This window comes from Marmota monax, unplaced genomic scaffold (genome assembly GCF_021218885.2).
Source record: "Marmota monax isolate L192 unplaced genomic scaffold, Marmota_monax_Labrador192_F-V1.1 WCK01_AAM20220418_F8-fsc00002, whole genome shotgun sequence".
Classification (NCBI taxonomy): Eukaryota; Metazoa; Chordata; class Mammalia; order Rodentia; family Sciuridae; genus Marmota; species Marmota monax.
Window position 1 is genome coordinate 8,674,570 of NW_026693571.1, and position 20,803 is coordinate 8,695,372.

A 20,803-nucleotide genomic window follows, 5' to 3' on the forward strand; every position below is an offset into this window, starting at 1 on the left:
CACGTATGCTAGGCGATCACTCTGCCACTGAGCTACAACCTCAGTCCCTTATTTTTATTTTTTTAATAGGTAAAGAAACTGAGGATTAGAGAGTTACAACTTACTAAAACAAAAGACAATGATATTCTTAGCATAATTCTAAAGACAATGATATTCTTAGCATAATTCTAACAGCCTCCCAAAAGAAAATTATTTTTTAAGAATATACTCTCCTCACAAAGTGATGATAATAATAAAAAAACAGATAATCTGTATGAATTACTCTTAATGGAGTATTTCTCCTTAGTTACAGAAAGAAAGAAAGAGAGAAAAAGAGAAAGAGAAAGAGAGAAAGAAAGAAAGAGAGAGAGAGAAAGAAAGAAAAAGAGTGAGAAAGAAAGAAAAGGGAGCTATGTTAGAGTCTGTAAACAAGTCAAAATAACACCTGGCATTTTGCCAGGGGAATGTTAGAGTTCATAAACAAGTCTGGATGGTGCCTGGCAAAATGCCAGAGGGAGTGGTTTGAGAAGTAACAAAAGCGAGCCATTAAGTGTGGAGATTCCTTATTGGTTGACTGATGTGTCTAGTTTATGCTAATTAGATAAGCTGTGTGGAATGTATAAATACTGCTCCTGTCCTGCAATAAAGGGCTCCCTCTCCTGCTGTATCAACGTAAGCAAGTTATTCGTCAACCCCCACCCCCCCGCCCCTTATTTTGCTGCAGCCATACTCCGGCAGAGCTATGGGACAAAATGGTTAATGGAAATTTTTTGGATCTATTTTAATTAGAGGGAAGAAACAAAAAGGCTCCTAACAGCTTATCTAAGATATGATAAGGCAGGTTTTTTTAAAAAAATTTTTTCCCATACTGGATATTGAACTCAGGGGCACTCGACCACGGAGCCACATCCTCAGACCTATTTTGTATTTTATTTAGAGACAGGGTCTCACTTAGTTGCTTAGCGTTTCACTTTTGCTGAGGCTGGCTTTGAACTTGCAATCCTTCTGCCTCAGCCTCCCATGCCACTGGGATTACAGGTGTGCACCACCAAGCCCGGCAATAAAGCAGTGTCATAAAGGCCATGGCTGAGAAACAAGTGGAAGGATTCCTCCGCAGATGGGCAGGAGTCAGGTGTTTAGAAATATGCACTGAGCCCCTGCTCTGTGCAGGCCCTGTGCCAGACACTGGGGATACAAAAGTAAGCAGGATATAAATCCTGCCCTCATAGATCTTACTGATCAGAAAGTCCAAGAGATAAAAGCATCACATCATGTATAACCATAAGAATGGGAAGTTATACTCCATATATGTATGTCAAATATATTCTACTGTCATGTATAATAAGAAAAAAATTTAAATAAGTTATAGTTCAAAAAATTCCTTTTGAAAAAAAAAAGAAATATGCTAGGTGCAGCAAGCTGCAATTAAACCTCACCTAGGAATTCATGGGAACAACACCAGTGAAGAGACTCAACTTAATAAAACAGTCGGTATTCAGGGCATAGTGATGCACACCTGTAATCCCAGCAGTTTGGGAAGCTAAGGCAGGAAGATAAGTTCAAAAGGCCAGCCTCAGCAACTTGGTGAGACCTTGTCTCAAAATTAAAAATAAAAAAGACTGGGATATAACAGTGGTAGGATGCCCCTGGGTTCAATCCCAATATCATAAATAAATACATAAGTAAGTAAAAACAGTCCATAGCTGTACCTCAGTTTCCAATCATAATTCAGAAGGTGACTAACATGCAAGTTATTTGTAGGATTCTTCTCAATCGTTGCTAAACCTAAAAGCTTTCTCTACTGCTTTAAAGAAATGCAAGTGGGACGTGAGCCCGAGGTATCTGGCACAGGATCCAGATTTATAGAGAGGGAGAACATTTACTATGCCCAAACATGTGCTGGGGTAGGGTGATCAAGTATTTTTCTGCAGACTTCCTTGAAAATTATTGCTGGGGGTGGGGAGTAAAGTCCACAGTGCAGTTAAGGAGCTAAACCAGCTCTGCTCTGCCCTCTGGCAAAGACAGTTCTTTGGAAACATTCACAGTACTCATTCACACAAGGAGGAACACCTGGGGCAGGCATAATAACCTTCATCTTGAAGTAAAAGAAGACAAAGACCTTATACTTTAGGTTCTATCTTCCAAAGAAATTTATGAGCACATCAGTAGTTATCCTTTGAGAACTATTAGAAGAACGCCAACATGCTTACACAACTGCAAGAAGCACAATGTATTCATGTTAAAAAAGACTGGTGTTTAAGTCCTGGGAATGTCATTGGGTCTGTTACTCTAATGACAACACATTGCTTTTTTTTTTTTTTTTCACATAAGCAATTTTACCATCAATCAATGGTTTTCAAAGCAAGTTCCAAGAAATCTGCAGAGGGGACCTAAACCTGGTAGGGATTTCCAGAGGAAAAGCTAGACAGACCAGAGTCTGGAACCCCAACACCATTTATCACGGGTGCCTACTTTATGCTTTATGATTTGGGTTTCATCCTAACACACACCTTGAAAACAAGATTCTACTACCTAAATCTAAAAATCTTTCCTGATGGTTTATCACAATAAAAAAGTGGGGAACAAATTAGTAACTACAAATAATTATAAAATGTAGTGCTATAAGTCACTTTGCAAAAAGAACAAACATAGCTGGGCATGATGGTCCACACCTATAAATCCTAGATCCTCTGGAGGCTGAGGTAGAAAGATAAAAAATTCCACACCAACCCTGGCAACTTAGTGAGACCCTGGCAACTTAGTGAGACCTTGTCTCAAAATATAAAGTAAAGGGCTGGGATGTAGCTCAGTGGTAAAGCTCCCCTGTATTCAATCCCTAGTACAAAAAAAGAACAAATGTAGAAAGGCATTTCTCAACCAAATCAGAATATTAAATGTGAAATTCCAAGAAAGAAAAGTATCTAGATCAAGAGAGTGTTCTAATTCGATTATCTGAACCAGTTCAGAGTATAGGTTGATAATCTCTAATTTGAAAAACCCCAATGCTCCAAAATGCAAAATTATTTGAACATTCATGTTGATTTTTCAGATCTGGGGTTTGGGGATTAATCATGCTCAAATGGCAAAAACTGCACAAATATTCCAAAATTCAAAACCTCAAATCTGAAACACTTTTTGTCCCAGGCATTTCAGTTAAGGAATATTCAATCCATATCACCTTTTAGAAAACATAAATTTACTCAAGAATTTAAAGAATTTTATAGGAGAGCCTGAAATGTAACTGAAAACTATTATCTAAACAATGTTACAGTTGCATTATGAAATATTATGTAACCATGAAAATTATGTTTAGTAGGAGTTTCACAAATATGTTAACAACCACACATACCTTTAAAACTTTATAATGGGGCTGTAGTTGTAGCTCGGTGATAGAGTGCTTGCCTAGCACGTGGGTTCAATCCTTAGCACCCCATAAAAATAAACATCTACAACTACAAAGAAAATTTAACAACTTTATGATATAACTGGTATAATAAGTTTAATATAAAATTTATCAATTTTATTTTATAGTTCGTAAAGTTGTACTTTTCTATACATTCTTCTAGTAGTTCTAGGTTTTCATATTGAGTTCTTAAATCCATGTGAAATTTTGTGAATGTGAAAGGAATTTACACTTCTCTATTTCTCCAAATGCACAATCAATTATCCCCAAACCATTGACTCTGTAATCTACCCTTTTCTTACTGATCTGAAATTTCACTTTTATAATATACTACATTCCCATTAATACATAGCTTGTTTCATCCAATTCCTGATCCATCTAGATATTCCTAGATCAATGCTACAATGTTTTAATTGTGTTTGCCTTAGATAACACCTGTAAGAGCAAGTCGCTTCTAACATTGTTCCTTTTTCAAAAACTTCTATTCTATTTCTTTCCTGATAAATTAGATAATGAAAAATCCTGTTGCAATGACTTTGCAGGTTTGATTATCAATTTTTTTTTAAAAAAAGAGGAAATGTTTATTTGGGCTCAGGGTTTCAGAGGTCTCAGTCCATAGCTAACTCCTTAGCTTTGGGCACAAGATGAGGCAGAACAAATAGACAGAAGGGCATGAATGAGGAAAGTAGCTTAGGATATTGCAACCAAGAATTGGATAGGTAGTGCGCTCCCCTCACCAGGGACAAAATATATACCCCAAAGGCATGCCCCCAATGACCTACCTTCTCCAGACATACCCTACTCTGCCTACAGTTACCATCTGGTTAATCCATATCAGTAAATCAAGCCATTAATTAGGTTACAACTCTCATAATCTAATCATTTTATTTCTGAATATTCTTGCACTGTCTCACTCATGAGATTTTGGGGGGCATTGCATATCCATACCTTAACATTTCACCCCTGGCCCCAAAAGTTCATGGCCATTTCCTAATGCAAAATACATTTACTTCATTTCCAAGAATCCCATAGTCTTAAAAGTTGTAGCATTGACAAAAGTCAAAGGCAAAGTCTCCTGTGAGACACAAAACAAACTCCCACTGTGAGCCCCTGTAAAAATCAAAAATAAGTTACATATATTCAATATATAATGGCCCAGAGTAAATATTTCTATTCCAAAAGGGAGAAACAGGGATAGAAAGAAGGGATGGAACCAAAGCAAGATCAAAATTCAGCTAGGCAAACAAGTTCTGCAGTTCCACATCCACATTTGGTATTGTGATGCTCTCTTCAAAAGGCTTATTTACCTCTGCGCTTATGGCCTTGCTAGTTGTAGCCCACATGGCTTCCCTCTTGGCTTATATCTGCTTGATTCCTGCAGCTTTCCTCAGCAGATGATCCAGGTTACCAGCGTCTTTTACTCTGGGGAAGGGGTTTCTCAACTGTAGCTTTGGCTTCCTTCTCAGATCTTCATGCATCACTCTATCAGGGCAGGCTGCAGGAACTCCAACCCTGCTACATTGTGCCTGTAAAATCTTGGAGGAAACCTCCATGACCCACTAACTTTAGCATCCTGTCTTCCTACAGAACCAATATCATGTGGTTGCCACCAAGGTCTTTTATCATCTTGAGCAACAGCCAAGCCTCTTTAACAATGTTTGTAGCAGCATCTGAATTCCTGGGCAACTGAGCATGGTGGAAAAACTTCCTGGGACCCTCTGTGCAAGTAGGATGCCCCATGGCCTCTTCTCAAAGGAATTTTTACTTGTAAACCCTTGAGTCTGAGATGAGTATTGACTTGCCAACTTCTGAGAGGTCCTCAAGCCAGATTTACTATTGTTTCTGGCTAAAGTACTTAGCATGTTTTTAGTGGCTATAATCTATTTAACAACCATAGTTTCCTTAGCCCCAGTTTTACTTGCAATTTACTGGCCAAACTGAAAGTTTTTCAAATATTTATTCTTTGCTTTCTGTTCTTGATTATCACAGTAAACTTGGCTAAAAGATGTCAGTAATATCCACCCACCATGTAAATGCTGTGCTGCCTTGAAATTTCCTCCACCAGATTAATTAGTCCATCATCTTTCAATTCAACCATACAGAAAGTCTCAGGACATGAGCAAAATGTGGACAACTTCTTTGCCAGAATGTAAAATGAATGGCCTCGAGTTCAATTTCCAATAGTCCTCCTTTTCTTCTGAAACATCATGGGCCTAGTCTTTACTGTCCACAGTCCTATCAGCATTCTGGTCTTCCCATCAGAATCACCCAATGAACTCCATTTACAATATTCTAAAGCTTTTCCAGCTTGCATCTCTAAACTTTTCAAAAATTCCTCCACCCAGAAAGCAGCCCCAAAGGTTTCTGAACCACGTGGAGTCAGAGTAGTCACAGCAGTGACCCCATTTCTCAGTATCACTTTCTGTTTCAGTCAGCTTTTTGTGTTTCTGTGACCAAAAGACTTGACAAAAAAAAAAAAAATCTTGGAGAAGGAAAAGTTTATTTGGTGCTCACATTTTTAAAGGTCTTAATCCATAGCTGGCTGACTCCGTAGTTCTGGGCCCCAGATGAGGCAGAATATCATGGTGGAAGAAAGCAGCTCAGGAAAACAAGAAAGCAGAGAATTCATTCTTCATATTCTACTCAATCCCGACAAAAATCTTGAGTTACAAAACGTGTAGACAACTATTTAAGGCAGGAGTTAAGGTAGGCGCAGTAGCACACATCTGTAATCCCAGCTACTTGGGAGGCTAAGGCAGGAGGGTTGCATGTTACTCAGCAACTTACCTAAGCAACCTACCTAGACCCTGTCTTGAAATGAAAAACAAAAAGGGCTGGAGATGTAGCTCACTCGTAAAGTGCCTTTGGGTTCAATCCCCAGTACCTAATAAATAAACAGAAACAGGGTTAAAATGCAAAGTCTAGGAACTAGTGGAGTGGGTGGTTGAAAGCTCTCACAGTGACACAGACCCAGGCGCTTGTCTTTTTGACAGCCATGACAGTAAGGCCAAATGACTTATTTCACACTTACGAGCCAAGAGAAAGATGTTAATGTGTAAGGAGAGAGATTTGTGTCTGTACTGAAACTGACAAATGTAGCCCTTCATAAGAGATAAAAATAGCAGAGGACTCTTCGATGGGAATGGGATCATGGCTGTGTCCAATACCAAACTTTTCCAAAAGCTGATGGTTTTAGCTGAAAAATACAAACATCAAAGTCTTCACAGAAAACACAGAAGTGTCTGGTTGACACAAAGTAAAATGCACTGACTTTAGTGACAGACATGGTACTCTTTCTCACTAAAGTCAAAGAAGCTTCTCAGATGCTGCCCAAGGAAATAGTTACCTGCCAATACACATCATCATAGCAAAATGAGAGACAGTTACAGGTTGCAAAATTTCATCCTGACCTCCATGTGTCATCTTTTAACAGAAATATTTTTAAATCTGAGAAACAGTTGATACTATATATATATATATATATATATATATATATATATGTTTGCCAGTTCATCTGCCATTAATTCTACCTTACCCTTCTGTTAAGACACTAAAATCAAGAGGCCATCAAGAATTTGTAATTTGACTTCTACAGCTGAAAAGGTAAAGCTCCTGCTGAACTAAGCAATTAAATTAGCTCCTTAAACAAATGAACATTTTTAGATCTGTTCATTAGATACCAGATGCAGCTCTAAGGTTTCTGTACTTTAGCTCATATTATAGCCATTAACCACTTGGGATTTTGCTTCTAATTATTTCAAATCAAATAAAATAGCTAACAAGTTTTTTATTTTCTTCTGTGAGAATTTTTTTCAGTAAAATCAAGGCAGCAAAGTCATTACTTAGGAAATATTAAAAGGTATTTTTGAGTTTAATTTTCTATAAAGCTTCTAGCAGAAGCTTGTATCTGTTTTTATATGGGCCCATTTCTTAGAAAAGGTTAAGCTTTTGATCACAGTAACTATGCAACCCTTTCACAGTGTTATAAAGGAGTCATTTAAAGGATATTTCTCATTTAAAATTTTTTTCTTTGCAGTGCTATGATCTGAACCCAGGACTTCACACATGCTGGGCAAGTATTCTATCACTGTGATACACTCACAGCCCTAGAATCTTGAAAGAATGTTCTTGGGCCTGGGGGTATAGCTCAGTGGTACAGCGTATGCTTAGCATGTGTGAGGCCCTGGGATGGAGACCCAGCACCCTGCTGCCAAAAATAAATCATTTCCCATTAACTTTTATTTCAGACTTGTTGTAAAAGTAACTTTTGAAAAAGTTTTATGTTACTTTATAGAGATTCGTTACTTTATAGATTTTTCCCTCTCATTTTCACTTAGGCTTTAAGTGTCATTTTTATCTTGATCCATTCTCTGAATAAACTCAAAGTTGACTGTAATCCACAAATTTTTTGTTTTTTTTTTATTTTCTTGTTTGTTTGTTCTGTTTTGTTTGGTACTGGAGATTGAACCCAGGGTCGCTTTACCACTGACTTACGACCAAGTTCTATTTTTTAGTATTTTTTATTTTGAGACAGTGTTGTCCAAATATTGAGGGTCCCGATAAATTGACTAGGCTGGCCTCAAATTTGTGATCCTTCTGCCTTAGCCTCCCAAGTTGCTGGGATTACAGGTGTGTACCAGTGTGCCTGGCTACACAAATCTTTCCTATGTGGCAGTGAGTAGAAATTTTACACTCTTATAGGGTATTTAATAAATTCAGAACTCAGTTCTCCTTCTTCAAATACATTAATCATCATTTGCCAGAAAAAGTATCATAAATTTACCTATCCACAATGCAAATGCCACCTCTTCCATGAAGCACCCTTGAGCAAGTGCAGAACCTGCACGATACTATGTGGTGGTCCTGATTTGCTTTACATGTTGGGTTTAATCAGGGTTTCAAATAAATATGCTGTGGAAGAAATCCAATTCACACACTTTGGATTTCAAATGCAAAACTATGAATTTTAAAGTACAAAACAAAAATATCACATACAGTCCCTGACCTCAGAAAATGTTCAGTCTAAATGAATTAAAAAGTACAAATCACAGAAAAATCAGTGGTCTGCATAACATAATCAATGGCAATGAAAACAGTCAAATCAAGTTTTAGATGAAGAGTTATTAAGGAATACTGGAGGCTGGACTCTAATGGACAGGATCTGGATATGCAAACAGAAGGAAACTAGGATATGGAAATTCTGGTACCTTCAACTAGCGAGATGGGTTTTCTAGTTACTTGTTTCATTCATTTTATCATCTAAGAATTAAGTAGATTGCCTTCATGGGATTAATCGGGTTTGCCCAAGTCTAGTTTATTTTGGAGCTTTATAAAAGAGAGGAGAAAAATGGGGCAATATAATTTTATTGCCAGTACAGGATTAATTATGAGAATCTGTATTTAAGCCCTGGCTCCACTATTTATTAATTATGTAAATGTTTTAGCATTCTTAGGTTTCAAATTTGCCCACCTATAAAAGATAAATAACTGTATGACAATGCCATGTAGCAATTGCATGAGATTCTGAGTATAGTGAGTAATTTGTAATAAGTTACTCTTAACAAGTTATCACATTTTCATACATTGGTCAACCATTCAGATTTCAAGAACTACATTACTATAAATTAGTTTATGTGCATTTCATGGAATAACTTCAAAATGTAAGATGCTGGACTATTTTCCTTGCAGCGGCGAGGGTGGGGGCTGACTGACTGAAAGGAGATACATCTTGCTACAAATACAATACTAACCCCAATTATTTTGAAGTTCTTTGCCCAATATTCTGATTATTTAAAGTTGCACTTGACATCTGACTTTTTGAAGAATTAAAGTATTTTAATTAATTAAAGTTAATTAATTTCCTTTTCTGTAAAACCAACTGCTTCGTTGTTGTTCCTTTAAACTAAAAAAAGTAAGCTTATTTAAATTACTAAAATGGCTTTTAGAGTCCTTTACACATAAGCTGCTTCAATTATTTATCCTGAAAGACATAAAATTACTGGGGTCAGTGAAATATTTAATAAAAATATTTCTCCATATAATATGCTTGTATAAAATAAGCCTTTTCCAAAACTCCTGTTTTATAGAGGATTCTCTATAAAATAAATCAGATTATCTAACTAGTTAACAACAAATTAAAATAAAGGGTATAGATTTATGAATACTGACAGTCCTAATAGAAAGAAATTAGACTACTCTCTGCTACCAGTTATGAGACCCTCAAAGAATAAATGATAAAATTAGTGACTGCCTTTAATACTCTAAAAACAATCTTTTCATTAAAGGCCTGTGGCCAAAATAGGTGAGTCCAGAATTATAATATTTTATAAAAATCAAAGACGTTGAAAGGTTTGAGAAAGCTCATTTCGATGCAAAGTTACAAGTAAAATACTACAGCACTATAGAAAATACATCTAACATTCTTCACTTGTGGTAAGTTTACTATCTTTTTAGCTTGAGGCACTCTTAATAAAATTTATCATGTGAATAGTAAATCTTTAGATTTGTGTCAGAGTGTCACAAAAGGACTTAGACTAAAAAAAAAAAAAATGGACAAACAGAAAATTAAATCCTTCTTCAATAGCCCAGGATGGCTGGTTAACAAACTGTGTGCCAATTTCTGAAACCATATTGCTTATTAAAAAATAAACAAACAAAAAAACTTAACTTCTGGTTAAGTCTAAAATAACAGTCAAATGAGCAAATATATTAAACCTCATGGTATATAGGCTTTACAAATCCTTGGGAGACTCAAGAATTTCATCTTGAAGACTTTTTCTCTTCTGTTGCATTTTCCACAATTCCTCTCTTCTCTTTCCTCCTCCTCATCCTCCAAAAACAAAAGGGAAATACACACCCAGATGACTTCTCATTACTTTTGTTCCTACAAGCAGAAGCTGACTAGGAAACTCACATCTCAACAGTATAAAAGGAACCATAATGGGAAAGTCTGTGGTTACAATCGGAGAGCTGCCTTACTAATAACAAACAGTGAGAAATCTAAGTTAAAAAGCGGTGACTGTTCTTTGGAAAGGAGCCTAACTCCTCTCACTGGCACCCTGCAGCAATAAAGACAGTCCAGAATCAAAACAGATCCTCTACAGGATGCATATAATTTATTCTCCTAAATACCCTTAACACAGCTCTCAATAGAAACAGAGAAATGATTTTCACAAGTCACAGATAATTAGGTTAAATAAATGATTCAGATGATCCATGAACTTCCTTTAAAAAGAAACCAGTTCTTTCCAAAAGTGTTCTGAATTTTGCTTTCTGGATACAAAGTATTGAAAAATTCTCAGAACCTGAGACATGATTTTCTCTTCTTTCACCTATTAGAAGCAGAATCCCCTTTTCAGGGCATTTTCTGGTTGCACAGGCAGGACTAAGTAAGAAATTCATCTTCAGAGCCCATCCAGTTTGTCTAGGTCCATGTGATTGTAAGATCTGGGTGTGTTAGAGTTGGTGAACTTGACTTTGAAGAAATCTCTCACTTTTTCTTCAATTTCCTTTAAGCCTAGACTGGTTCCAAGTGTCTCCTCCTCCAATAGGACAGTCAGAACAATGGCTACATCTTTGAAGGTTGCATTTTCATAGTCACAATATTTATAGAAGATCAAAGTAGAGTTTGCAGGCAGCAACTTGAAGCGGTGTACCAATGCGGCATTCTGGCCATTTCTGAATCCACTGCTCAGCTGCTGATCTACCTCTAGTTTGACAACATTACTGTCTTTGCCTGTCCCATCAATCCAGATGGCACGGGCACCATGGGAGGAAGAATAGGCATCCGCAATTTGTTCACTCAGACACTTAAGCACTTCTTGGGCATCTCGAGCAGCAGTGAGCAGTAAGACAGAAGGCTGATTCCAAGGATAGGAACTACTAAGATGTTTTTCCAGGAACGTTTGGCTCCTTTTCCACAGGTTCTCATTTTGACCTTGGTACTTAGTCGTAAGTTGTTGCATCTGGTTTTGGAATTCTTGAATAGCAGTGGTTCCTACCTCGGAAGTATGAAGGAACCAAAATCTCCCGAAGGCGAGAGTAACTAAAACAGCCACTACCCCCATTTCCTCTTGAGAAAAGATTTGTTTGTTCAGTCATTTGTTGACTGGCTGGATGTTGATGGAGAGTGGTTTATAAACACTGATTTCTGAACACTGTCATTTTGCATCCTAGTCCTCATTCTTACATTTTATTCAATACATTCCTGAGGATTTTTTTTATATATCCTGAGCTCAGAACTGAAAATTGTTTTTCATAAACTGTGAAGTTTTGACTTTGTGATAATCTCCAAAGTGATTCTGAATGTTGACCAGATAATCTCCAGATTCAAAAGAATCCCTGGATCTGACCTTAATGGTAGTGACATCACTGTAACAGCTATCTTGATCATCATCTTTGGTTTCTCCTTCTTTGGAGAACTGACCTTCTGCAGGAAACTGGCCATTTATAATTCACTCATTTTAGTATTTCTGTTGGTTTTGTAAGCTGAATCAGATCTGGGGTTTCTTAGAGGGGGTCTACATAGGCTAATTACAGGATCTTCACTTGCCTCTGCTGGAGACTCTTGTGTTCTCCTGTCAATTTTCTTTGAGACTGTATGGCTTTTAATGGTTTGGTAAGACGGTTCATCCTTTTCAGAGAACTGTGAGTCCTGTAACCCTCTCCTGGTCATAATCGGTGACATTGGCTATAGCGGAAGCTGTTTTAAGTGCTGCTGCAGAAGGGGAGTAGCCCTTCATCTCTTCATCTTCTTGGCTTCCTGGGGTTGTGGCTGACTCTGCTGTGGAGACTGAAGGTCCAACTGCTTCTTTTGACAGAAAAAAAAAGTACACGTGGAACTTTATTCAGCAGTTTATTTAATTATCTGTTTCCTTGGAAGCTCTAAAGTAAATTTTAAGAAAGTTTATACTTTTATATCTTTAACATGAAACTAGTATGACTAGGTCATCTTTGTGGTATCTTTTAAAATTTAATTGCATAATTCTTATAGAATTCAAGCATTCATTTTCAAATGTGAATCAAGTTTTAGCAACATCTGAAGCTCTTCTTCAACTGAATCAACATAATCAAAACCTGAAGAGATAATGCTTCGTTTGTTTTCAAAGTAAGAGACATACCTCTACAACAAAGCAGACTAGCTATTGGGGGTTCAGGTCTTACAGGAGACAGGTAGGGTTTGGGCATTGGTTGCTTCATCAGTTGATAGAAGTACAGTGGTAATACTGGCACTTCCTCCCAGGAAAGAGCTTTTGACAGTGTATGGCACATGCTGAATATGAGCTATCATTATATATTATTATTAATGAAACGAAGGGGGTGCTGAATTCAATAGCTGGGAATATAATATGTATATATGGGCTTGCTCATTCATTAAGCACTAAAGTCTTAGCCTAGATTCAGAATTTTACAATTTCAGTTCTAATAAATGTTAGAATGTTAATATTTAAAGGAATGATTAATAATTTCTGAGTATCTGGCTTGGCCCTTGACTCAGGGTTATGGCCCTAACTCCTTCTGGCACCTCTTTCCCCACCTATATCAGTCCCAGGTTACTGCACCATCCTAATGGTTCTCCTATACCCTCATCTCTGTGAATAATCCTTTGTATAGAAACTCTTTTTTAATTATTCTAATCTGAGTGGGCCATCTGTTTCCTGTTGGGACCATGAATTATGCAATCACTTGACACTCTCCCTAGCAGTCTAGGGAGTTTCCATACCATGCTATCCTTCATGCTTTCACTAGTATCCCTCTTTTTTCCCCCCAATTTGATAACCACTCCCCCCAAAAGAAAATATTTTCCTTTGTCTTATTGTTTTTGTAATTGTTTGCTACCAATGCGGCTGATCTTTCTTCATATGTTTATTTATCTTTTTTCTCTTTTTAGAATCACTCATGTCCTTTGCCCACTCTCTACCAAGATCTTCGTTTTTTGTCTAATTACTTCACATATATTTATTATTTGTACCACAGGAATAAACATTTACTTAGTTTAAGCAAGAATGGAAATTTACCCAAAGGATACAAGCATGTCTCTCATGGAGCCTAAATAGAAGGATTCAATGAAACCTTGGGAATGGACTGTAATTAGGGACTAGAGAGTAATACTGGGGCAAGGGAGTCCTCTTGATCCACATTTTATTCTCCTCCACTCTGTACATCAGCATTATTCTGCATGCTACTGTGAATTGATTTTCACTGTTCTCTGGTCTGTATGATAGAAAATGGTCACTACCTAACAACTTCAGGTAAGACTCCACTATTCAAAAGGGCTGCTGGTGGAGTTAGGAATCCTAGACTCAATTCCATATTCCTAGGTCAGGTGACAAATTGAATGAAGGTCATGTTGTACTAAGATGGCCAAATCTGCTGAACCATGTAGATAAGAGTAAGGAAGTTCCCAGAAAAGCAAAGTGAAGGGTGGAGACCACAAAGCTGTTTTCTAAAGTTTCAAAATCAAGAACATTACTACACAAAATTTTAATGGTCCCTATTGCACCTATGAAAGACTTTTTTTATAATGCCTAAAGCTTAATTTAAATACATAGCCATAAATATGAAGATATTTCCTCCTAACCCAGTACATTCCATTGGTAAAATTTCTCTCCCAGAAAGATTTGACTTTGATGTTTTCCCACAATTGCAGGCATTACAACCACTGTTGATTACAAGGCTTACTTACTGGCACAAATGCCAACTTCGTTAATTAAATGGAAGTACAATCTCACTAAACAGAATAAACTAATTAAATGAATATGCCTGGATTCATTATGAAGTGAATTCATATGGAAAGAAGGCCCATAACTTGAGAGCAGAGCAGCCAAGCTTAAGCGACAGTCATGGGCAGAGTGCTGACACTGCTTCCAGGCAAAACCTCCCCACACATATTCAAAACCCAAACCTTTCACAGAAAGATTAATAATTCTATAAAAATAAAAGCCTAAAACAAAACCATTCCCACTAAGTAGTTACTGCACTGTAACAATCCAAAACTTTTTCTTGATGGGCAAAGAAGGTGGCAAAGCAGGAGTGGGAAGTGCAAGGGATGGATGGCATCTGGCTAATTTTTAGCTAGGCATCTCAGTGAATCAATTTCTAAACTTTAGTAGCTTTTGACTTTGTGATGGATATCAAAGCTGGGTACCTACGGGATCTCTGAGTACCCGGGGGATGAAAGGAAGTGTAGGGATCAAGATCACCTCACCTCATCTTCTTTTGATGTGGGTCAGTCCTAGGTCCCAATTTCCCTTATTCAAGTCCTCTTCTTGGCTTCTTCCTATTTTTAGCCTACTTTCCTCACACATGTGTAAGTCTCATAATTTTTTCAGATCTTCATATCTTATGTAATCCATGTTTGATTTGGATTCTAAGTTCCTGGAACAGCCAAGTGATGCTTCCTTGATTTCTGTTCTGGTAAACTATCACTCCAATACTAGTGCCCCGACCATGGTCTAGCCTTGTCTCCTATTTTACCTTGACTTGACCATCTTGGCCATGTTCAGGTGCAGCAGTTGCCACCTTCAAGTGTTGCACAGGTGCTGAGGTGCTACCTCACCCCTACAATATCACTGAAAACAACATTAATGGTTATCAATGTATTGCCTGTCCGCTTTAAATTTACCCTTTTGACTGCTCTGTGAAAATGGATCTGGGTCTTTAAATACTTTTCCTTTGTGGGCTGGCATTGAAGTCTTGTCAATAGAGGGCACTGGAGGGACACTGAAGAAGGAAAGGGGTTTCTTCCTGGTTCTGGTGTAATCCCTTAACAGGCTCCAGTGACGCTGGACCCCACCCTCTCCATGGCTTCTGCAGCACTAGGCTGCCACAGTACTGGTGGGTCCTCCAGTGGTTTCTAGCTTCTGCCTCTGTTCTTCTGGTAACACAGGAGTCCTGTACTTCAAGAAGTAGTCTACTGATCAACAGCCAGAAGGACAACCCGTTCCTTACACTGAGATGAATTCTGCTGACCTATTCTACCCAATCTTAGAGTGGTTTCCTTGCTCTAAAGCAACACAGCACCACTAACTTGAGAGGATACTGTCTCAGACGTTTGAATACAAATAGCTTACTTTCCCTTTGCTTTCTTTTCACCAGATTAAAAACATGCAGCCCCTTTAATCATTTCCTATATGAATCCTCAACATCTTTTTATCGCCTTCTTGACACACCTCCCTCTTCATCAACGTGTCAGTATCCTTTTTAAAGTATTGCCTATTAATAAAACACAATACCTCTTACGCAGTCTGACAATCCTGATATAATGTAGTAAAGGAACTATCGCCTGCTGTGACCAGGATGCTGCATTCCCTTTCAATCTGTGAGGTGCCACACTGGTGTTCTGGAACCCCACATTCATGGGTGGCACAAAGGTGAACTGAAACACAGATCCTTTGCACACAATGACCAGGTCAGGATGTGCTCATTCTTATACTTTTCTCCCCCATTAAGAGAAGCTACCTCTTTCTAGCATTGCAAAGTTGACTTTCTTTTACTATCTTTAAAGCAATATATGCTTACCAGATTACTCCACTGCAGTGTAGGATAAGGAAAATAAGCCTATAGAAAAAGACACGTGATCTACAATGATCTTTTATGTTTTGACATTACCAGGTCAGGTACAGTTTATATCAGTAATAATAGTATACACTTGTAGAATTACATATATATGTATATATTACATAGTATAACCCTTTAGAACAATGTTTTAATTGAAGCCTTGCAACATTTCACAATTATGTAGTGTCCAAGTTCAAGGATGTGTATTACAGCAATCTGTCATTTCATTGTATAAAATAATAATTATATGTAAGTACCATGAAAAGTAATAGGAAAGGAAAACATTTCTAATAATGCAAAGTTATACATTTAAGGCTGTTTAATAGCGATATCCAAGCCTGATAAATTAAAATTAAAAAGCACATGTCTAAACCTAAAAATTGTGATTAAGTAAACAATGTGGTGAGGAAACACTATACAAGGTTAAGCTAATAATTCTTCCTAATATACCCTGAACTAGTGGATTAGTTTCAGTTTCATACAACATACAAACATAACTTTTATTCTAAGACACAGTAAGTTGGCATCTTTCAAACAATGTAGGATTTCCTTTTAGACTATGACCTACAAAATGCCATTAAATTCATGCACTAAATACTCATGACACTTTTATAACTTTTACTATTGTTCATTCACCTAATAAGCACAATTCCTGTAAAGGAAGCCCTTCCCTCAAATCTCAATGTCAGCATCTTTTCTTAGCTGTATCTTTTCTTCCTTATCAGGTATCATTACATAAACTTAAATTCTGGCTTCGAGTTCTAACTGAACCATGATAGCTATTTCTCTCTCTTTCTTAGCTTAGAATGTACAAGTGAGACTATCCCCCTTCCTATTAAGTTACACCCTGGAGGGCAGCTTATAATGAGCCCAGCAAGGTGTCAAATGTTCCTGCTCTAGCGCAAAGTAAAAATGCTGATGTTCTGCCATTTCCTTTTTACTTTTTTTTTTTTTTAGGAAGAAATGAAGTTTTCCTGTAAATATCTATTTCTAGGAACCCCTTATAATTGGGGATCAATAGTGCCTTGGAAATTTTGCAATACCAAAAAGAAAACTACCCTGTTTCTGGCCAAGAGGACAGCGGTATATACAGCTAACTGTCCACTGAAATTCATTCTTCTTCCACAAGTTTTACTGGACATGTAATACCTCTCCAAGCCTATCCCATAGTACCTTAAGAGACTAAAAACTCTCTGCTTTTTTAACTTTGGAAGCCAAGTGTAGAAGATGACATAAGAATAGGTCATCTTAGGTCCCTGCATCACTAAATGTGGAGCACAGCTACTGCTTGATCCATAAAGTTCATCTCAGAACCATTTCCTAAAAGAGAAAAGTTAAGTCTATTAATAATATAGACTTTTAATTATTATTGAGTCTTTTTGTTTCAGCAGTGCAGCTTATTCTAAACAATAAAGACATAGAAAAGTCATTTTTGGTTAAAAAAATAAAGGCTTGAGGAAGTAAAACCAGGAAAAACATACATACTGACCATAGTTCTAATGTTGGGCCCAGAAGAAAGGCAAGTCACATCCCTGGCTTAATAATAATTCTAAAGAGAAATAAACCTATTAGAATAAACACCTGTGATAGTCCACAAATTTCCTCTTAAACATTCTCAAAGCCTTCACCTTTTCGTCCATCGTGCCACTTTTCCAATAATTAAAACTCAGCACAGGACTCTGATTCATCCCTCAACTTTAGATGGCAACTCATTCCACAGCTTAGTCCCAGCCTTCTCATTCTCTTCTCTCATACATGCAGGGCACGGAGGCCTCATGGTTAGGTATAAGCCTAACTACAGAAAACTGTTGAAACTGCCACACATCTCACACTCCATTGTAACTGATTCTTATTATTCCAGCTCCATGTACAGTACCATGATTTGATGATGTATCCTTAAAGTACTCACTTAACTCATCCCACTATACATACATTGGATTTCTAGACCTGAATAAATCTTCTGTCATAACATTTCTATCATTGCTATTAAAATCCATAGAGTCTACAGAACAGGGGTTGGCAAACTACAGTCTATGAGCCATATCTGCTGCCATTATTTAAAATAAATTTACTGGCACACAACTATGCCCATTCACTTAAACACCTGCTTTTATACTACAATCGCATATTTGAGTAGTTGAGACAAAGGCAGAGGCTACAACCCCTCCAGTGTTTATCATCTGGACCTTCACAGGACAAGTTTACCAACCCTTGGTGTAGATCAACATTTCTCATGATAGCACTCTTCTCGTACCTCATTCATTTAACACAACTACATGCACCTGTACTAGCAAAACAAATCCAAAAAATATATATGCCCAAAGATATAAAAGATGTGATTCCTGCTCTTCAGGAGTTACAATGCATAGAGAAAGAATACGAGTGGGAGAGACAGACATGTCTATATAACAGTACACAAAAAACTCTAACACAAAGAATATTTGAGCACCAAATGAACAGTAAAAAGAATAAACTTTTTATGTGCAGACAAAAGAAGGAAAGGCTTTATTTAGGGAAGTCATAATGTCAAAGTTGGACTGCTAACCAGAAATGAAAAGGGTGTGTGGAAGCCAAGTGACCACAAGGTAAATAGTTATGCTCTATAAAATAGCCCACATCCATGTCTTGGTTGTTCTTCTCTTCCAGGTTTTAACTCTGGGTAACCATTCTTGGGGCTTCTGCAGTATCACTTTTTGAGAGCTTCCAATAACATCCCTCTCACTATGTCTCAATTTCTTAGAGACTCTTGACTGGCTTGGTCCACTGCTGGACAAGATACAGGCAAACACGCTATAACACACAGACCTCAAAATACAATGGGACTCAAACAAAAGGGACATTTGCTTTTTGAGTAGGTAGGCAGGTGGGGGCCACTGTGAGATCATCTATGTATCCCTTCTATCTAGTTGTTCTACATCCTCTGGAGGGTTTTATACCACTTACACAAGGTCCAAGCTGAGTCGCCCCTTCCATATCTTTACTGTGACCCATTAGAAAGGATTAAAAGGAAGAGAGAAATCAGCTTTACAATTGAAAATGTGAACTAAAAGTCATATTTATCACTTCTATGTTATGCAGGAGATCCAGAACTTGGCCACATGCCAACATCTGGATGCAAAGAAGGCTGAGGAATGTAGCTTTGAGGAACATTCTAATCTGCTAGAGACAGAGTGACAAGACTGGTTTTGCCTGCGGAAATAGGCTATGAAGTAACAGGATATCACATAATCCATCCCCAGCCTAATTTCTGAATGTGGTGTTTCTCAAACTGAATTCTATGGACCACCATTCTGGGAAAAGTCACTGGGAATCCTGTGAGATAAAAGAGGTCTGTGAGCAAACTATTTTCCATCCTCAGATTGTCCCAATGTGCATAAAAAAAGGAAATTTTCCCTGTAGTACGCTCTTTTAAGGTCTTCAGGGAAAAGTCCAAGAAGGGCAATAGCTGGGTCAAATGGTGGTTCCATTCCCAGCTTTCCCAGGAGTCTCCATACTGCTTTCCAGATTGGCCGCACCAGTTTGCAGTCCCACCAGCAATGTACAAGTGTACCCTTTTCCCCACATCCTCGCCAGCACTTGTTGTTGTTTGACTTCATAATGGCTGCCAATCTTACTGGAGTGAGATGGTATCTTAGGGTGGTTTTGATTTGCATTTCTCTGACTGCTAGAGATGGTGAGCATTTTTTCATGTACTTGTTGATTGACTGTATGTCCTTCTCTGAGAAGTGTCTGTTCAGGTCTTTGGCCCATTTGTTGATTGGGTTATTTGTTTTCTTATTGTTTAATTTTTTGAGTTCTTTGTATACTCTGGATATTAGGGCTGTATCTGAAGTGTGAGGAGTAAAAATTTGTTCCCATGATGTAGGCTCCCTATTTACCTCTTTTATTGTTTCTCTTGCTGAGAGAAAACTTTTCAGTTTAAGTAAGTCCCATTTGTTGATTTTTGTTATCAACTTTTGTGCTATGGGTGTCCTATTAAGGAATTTGGAGCCCGACCCTACAATATGTAGATCGGAGCCAACTTTTTCTTCTATCAGACGCAGAGTCTCTGATTTGATATCTAGCTCCTTGATCCACTTTGAGTTAACTTTTGTGCATGGCGAGAGGAGGGGATTCAGTTTCATTTTGTTGCATATGGATTTCCAGTTTTCCTGAAGACCTTAAAAGAGCGTACTACAGGGATACTGGTACATCGATGTTCATAGCAGCACAATTCACAATTGCTAGACTGTGGAACCAACCCAGATGCCCTTCAATAGATGAATGGATAAAAAAAATGTGGCATTTATACACCATGGAGTATTACGCAGCACTAAAAAATGACAAAATCATGGAATTTGCAGGGAAATGGATGGCACTAGAGCAGATTATGCTTAGTGAAGCTAGCCAATCCCTAAAAAACAAATACCAAATGTCTTCTTTGATATAATGAGAGCAACTAAGAACAGAGCAGGGAGGAAGAGCAGGAAGAAAAGATTAACATTAAACAGATACATGAGGTGGGATGGAAAGGGAGAGAAAAGGGAAATTGCATGGTAATGGAGGGAGACCCTCATTGTTATACAAAATTACATATAAGAGGTTGTGAGGGGAATGGGAAAATAAACAAGGAGAGATATGAATTACAGTGGATGGGGTAGAGAGAGAAGATGGGAGGGGAGGGAGGGGGGATGGTAGAGGATAGGAAAGGTAGCAGAATACAACAGTTACTAATAGGGCATTATGTAAAAATGTGGATGTGTAACCGATGTGATTCTGCAATCTATATTTGGGGTAAAATTGGGAGTTCATAACCAACTTGAATCTAATGTATGAAATATGATATGTCAAGAGCTTTATAATGTTTTGAACAACCAATAAAAA

General features: G+C 37.7%; 2 protein-coding genes and 1 pseudogene across 2 annotated transcripts in view; all 3 read right to left on the reverse strand.

Annotated features, from left to right (window-relative positions):
- Mcub (mitochondrial calcium uniporter dominant negative subunit beta) overlaps nucleotides 1–20,803 on the reverse strand; it is a 130,190-nt gene that overhangs the window by 97,944 nt on the left and 11,443 nt on the right.
- LOC124102488 (torsin-1A-interacting protein 1-like) lies at nucleotides 763–20,295 on the reverse strand. Its single transcript, XM_058583777.1, is given in 1 exon segment — nucleotides 763–20,295. A coding segment is annotated over 1 exon segment (732 nt). The 5' UTR covers nucleotides 11,449–20,295; the 3' UTR covers nucleotides 763–10,716.
- On the reverse strand, nucleotides 11,617–12,146 carry LOC124102489 (torsin-1A-interacting protein 1-like; annotated as a pseudogene).